At 37.4% G+C, this 4,508-nt stretch overlaps 1 protein-coding gene across 1 annotated transcript; it reads right to left on the bottom strand.

Moving 5' to 3' along the window:
* Nucleotides 1–1,079: 1,079 nt before the first annotated feature.
* Nucleotides 1,080–3,251, bottom strand: LOC121050898. The gene is made up of 2 exons (XM_040512323.1): nt 2,925–3,251; nt 1,080–2,254 (listed from the first exon to the last, which is right to left on the bottom strand). Exons 1-2 carry the CDS (start codon nt 3,037–3,039, stop codon nt 1,836–1,838), a joined length of 534 nt encoding a protein of 177 aa, XP_040368257.1. The 5' UTR covers nt 3,040–3,251; the 3' UTR covers nt 1,080–1,835.
* Nucleotides 3,252–4,508: the final 1,257 nt, after the last annotated feature.

Genomic DNA, 4,508 nt, shown 5'->3' with positions numbered 1-4,508 from the left:
GAAAGGTAATGATAGTATGACAAGTATATGGAACGCTTTAAAACTATTCGGGACAAACTCTTTGTAGCTGGAATTCTTATTCACGATGATGAAATAGTGAGTTTGATCTTGAATGGGCTCCCTGCTGAATATGCAACTACCAGATTGATCATTCGTACTAAGGAATCATCTACATCTTTACCAGAACTTCGTACACTACTCTTAGATGTTGAAGCTGATCTTGATCGAGAACAGAAGATTATTGCCTCTGCTCCAATTACTTCAACAGCTACAAGAAACCAAGACTCTCTTTGATCAAGAACAAAATATCATTGCCTCTGCTCCAATGACTCCTACAGCTACAAGAAACCAAGGTTGTCAGCTTTCTAAATCCCATCATGTCAGTGCACATACTCAAGGATTGTACAACATGGTTCTCACAAGATATTTTCATCCAAGGAATCAAGGTAAAGGTGGTGGCAGGTACTATCATAACTTTCCTCATGGACCATATCGAAATTATAATTGCTATGCATATAGGAAGTTAGATGTCGGTTCTGTGCAATCTAGAGGATTTAGTAATCGTTGTGGAAACTCAAATTGCTACAACACTGGTGGTATTTTCAACAATCTCAATTGGCTCTGTGAAGTCCAAGACTTGAGGAATTCAAATGGTTGTCATGTCTATGATTTTTCTGGTGGAGTTCGTCATCAGAGTGTTACTTTCCCTGGTGATAATTGTCAAATATGCTCACAATTTGGTCATATTGCTAAAAGTTGCCCCCAAAGATTTGCTCCTAGGCAAGCTGTTGCTATTGGTTCTTCTTTACAATGTCAGATTTGCTTCAAGAGGGGCCACAGTGCTGCATAATGTTTTCATAGGCATCACTATGATTTTCAATTACCATCTTCTTCAGAACTTCAAGCTAAGGAAAGCCTCTCAACCAAGTATATGTCTACGTTGGCCACATGACAATCCTTCTCAGTTACTACCACTCATTCCTCCTGGCTGAAGCAAGAATCTTCACTTCTATTATAATCACAACATTTTATTATTGTTGCAATCTGATGTTAGTTCCTACCATCAGCTTGAGGGGGATGCTAAGGGTAAAAATGGAAAGTTACTCATATTAAGAATATGTACAAGTAGAAAAACAAGTCTGATGTATTGTGTGCAAGTTGTATTCTCTCTGCATCAATATACGAAGCTCTCTCTCTTTTCTGGTTTTTTCATCATCTTCTTCAATCTTCCTTACAATTCTATCACATATCAAACTGTCTGAATGAACAGATTCTGTCGTAATGTTGGTCATGTAATCTGGTACCTTGTACACACATCATTGTTGCCTTTGATTTCTGGTATCAAAGTCACTTTGAGAAGCTTTTAGGAGCAGTACGTTCCAAAGACATAATAAAACACAGTCCAAGCATAAAATCACTCGGTTAAATCCATAGATTAGCTACCCTGTCAAAACAGAACAATTTATGGCTTGATGCATTACCCTCCCTCAGGCCAAGAGTCCCTTCACAGATTTTTCTAAAAATTTCACCACCATCTCATCGATGGCTTTGGAAATAATTTCCCCACCAAAAAAGACGACCTTTTCACAAAAACTTTCAACTGCATGCAAGTCAATCGGAGACCGCAATCCCATCATTATTTTAACTGTTGACGGACAAAATCCTTAAAAAATGAACAAAAAAACACGACAACACTTTCCTAGTTATAATGACAGTAAAGTAAACAAGTTTCCCACTATGCATATGACATTTAAAGACAGTTTAAAAGACTAATTGTTCTCTTCGCACCAGTAGTCTTCTCAGAAAACATGGCTCACAAAGACGGACAGTTCTCATCATTCTTTGGTCTCATATGAGCTGTTGTTGGTGCCAGCAGCGGATTTTGATTTTTTCTTTCTCTGTGTCTGAACAACTGATTTTGATTCTTTTCTCTTGGTCTGAACAGCAGATGCTGGTTCTGGTTCTGGTCGATGCCAGTCTGGACAATTTCGTGTCCAGTGGTCTCCTTCTTTACAACAAAGACCACAATACATGAGAGCAGAACGGCTAGAAGGTATTTCAGAGACATTACCATGCTTATCCACCATGGTTCCCAAAGAAATATAACCATGGCCCTTTGGTAAAGGAGGACTGTCAGTTAAACCTTCACCAGTTGCGCTACGGCCGCAGCCACGGTGGCTGTTGTCAGGAGCATTCGGTGCTTCTCCTTTGCTCCTAATTAATCCATGTTTTGCCAACAACTTCCGTGATGATGCTGACAATAAAACCAAAAAAAATAAGTAAGGAATATTTGATGAGCGTAATAGAAGAATGATTCCCAGAATTAGGATTCCTGAATTAACCTCGTCACTAGGTTGCAATGATTATTTATTGATAGCTGCAATACGAACAGTAATATATAGCAACTTTTATTTTGTAGATTTCTCTTTAACAATCACCGGAGGGGAGAATCAACCGATTTCTTTTTCATCGTATTGTTTATTTCTTGTAAAAATTTCACAAAATCAAACTAACTACTAAATAAACCAGTAAAACAATGAAAAATTTCATGCTCACACAACCTTCATGTATAAAATAATTCCTCTACGAGTTTTGCTAGAATTAATTTTTTTTTAAATTGTGTGTGTGTGTTTAACATCAAAGATATAGAAGCAAGCTTTGTTTTCAAGTTTGCGTTGACGACTCCACACATTGAATCTAACTACTCCGTGAGATGAGTTTCGTCGCTTATTACTATCGGTCAGGTTTTCCAAGGACAATTTGTAACCTAGGATTCCTACTCGACTTATCCCTAGGATTCCTTAGATTAGTAAATCAAACCTAACTCAAGAGTCAAGCAAAAATTCAATCAAATACTGACAAAAAAACAAAGCAAATTGCAGATTCTATTCCTCCAAACCCTAGAACAAAGATCAAAAGCATACATTCAAACTCGACATAGCGACCTTGCCGGATGAGGTGCTTGAGTTTAGTACGTAGAGTTTTCAGTTGGGCAGGGTTCAGGTCGAGATCGGATATTGGTTGCAGATAGACAATCATACTGGAGGCGTAGAGAGAGTTTGAAGATTTAGGATTCAGGGTTCAGAATTGGACAGTAGATAGGGTTTTAATTTATACACTCTAAATTAACGTTTACTGGGTCTCTGTTCTGGGCCTAGACCATCTAACTTTGGTGTAGTCGTCATCAATGATTCAATGGGCTCACTTTTGTTTTCGTTTTCTTCTGGGCCCCAATCGACAGTTTGAGAATTAATATTTAAAAGTGAGACATTAATTTTTTTTTTTTTTACCTTCCTATTATGTTTTACCATCCTAACAAGTTAAAGTTTATGGTTTCAGATTTCCTGGTTTTAGATTTGCCTTATCTTACAAGGCATGTAGTTTTATACTTTCCTAGTTTAAGTGCCGAGTCCTATTAGAACAAGGGATATTGTTCTCTATAAATAATGGCCCTCTGGATCGTATCTTCTATTGAATTGGCTAGAGAAAAGTTCACAGTAAGATCCTGTAGTATTTGGAAGAAAAACAATGAAGTTGGTCAAGGGGACAGTCAATCTTGCATTTGTATATGAAGGAGGCATCATGATGGGCATAGATTCGAGGACCACATCTAGCCGTATGCATAATGGCAAAATACAAGGAAAACTATGTAAGTTTGTTCTTGATCGATCCTTTGTTTTTAGCTACCAAACACCATGAATGTTTACGCTTGAAATCTTATATTTTCAGTGACAGACGAGAAAGAAAAAATTAAGAGCCTGTCTTCCAGCATAAACTTATTTTGCACATGTATGGGGTTTAATAAAGATTGGGAGAAAATGTACCTTCACGTGCGTCGACATGTATGAGCACCTATATCTCAGCTTTGTAAGTCGATATTTAATTTTAAATCATAAACTGACCACTTGTTTTGCTTGATACAGTCACCTAGATCACTTGACGAAGCAGTAAAAATAACAAAAGAGTATTTACGTAAATTCATAAAATATAATAGCGGCCTGTTGGACGAATGCAAAAAGGAGTACAATGAGGATTATTCGTTTGGGACCATCATCGGTGGATACGACCCCGAGAAGGTAATGAAACAACCTAGTTTTGTCACTTAAAAGTTCTCATCAGATTATCTACACGGGAAGATCTACGGTTAATGTATCGATATATTAAGTAGACTAGTCTAGTTTGGTTTAGAGGTAGATAAACTCTATATATTGATAGACTAGTTTGGGATGACTACTCTACCTCTGTATCAAACCAGTTTACGTCTCTAACGAGCTAAGATTACTTAGTGTATCGTTGTATTGATGAACCGTAGACGGAAAAAAAAAAAAAAAAAACAGAAAACAAACTTCCAATTTGTATTAATGTGTTGTATGCAGGGCTTTCAAGTTCATAGTGTTACTCTTGTGGGCTACAATATTATAGAAAGCGATCCTGGCGCAACAATGATAACACTAGGGTCCGGTGAGGATCATGCTTACCTTATTTTGCAGTCAGCAAAGTATGTGCTT

This window comes from Rosa chinensis, unplaced genomic scaffold (assembly GCF_002994745.2).
Source record: "Rosa chinensis cultivar Old Blush unplaced genomic scaffold, RchiOBHm-V2 RchiOBHmChr0c30, whole genome shotgun sequence".
Lineage (NCBI taxonomy): Eukaryota > Viridiplantae > Streptophyta > Magnoliopsida > Rosales > Rosaceae > Rosa > Rosa chinensis.
Note: the sequence above shows the minus strand (reverse complement) of the source record. Positions and strands in the feature narration are given on the sequence as shown.

Coding starts and splice junctions, on each gene's coding strand:
- LOC121050898 (XM_040512323.1), bottom strand. CDS start 3,039: ATGATTGTCTATCTGCAACCAATATCCGATCTCGACCTGAACCCTGCC. Junction 2,255..2,924: donor TCGCTATGTCGAGTTTGAAT/GTATGCTTTTGA, acceptor TTTTATTGTCAG/CATCATCACGGAAGTTGTTG.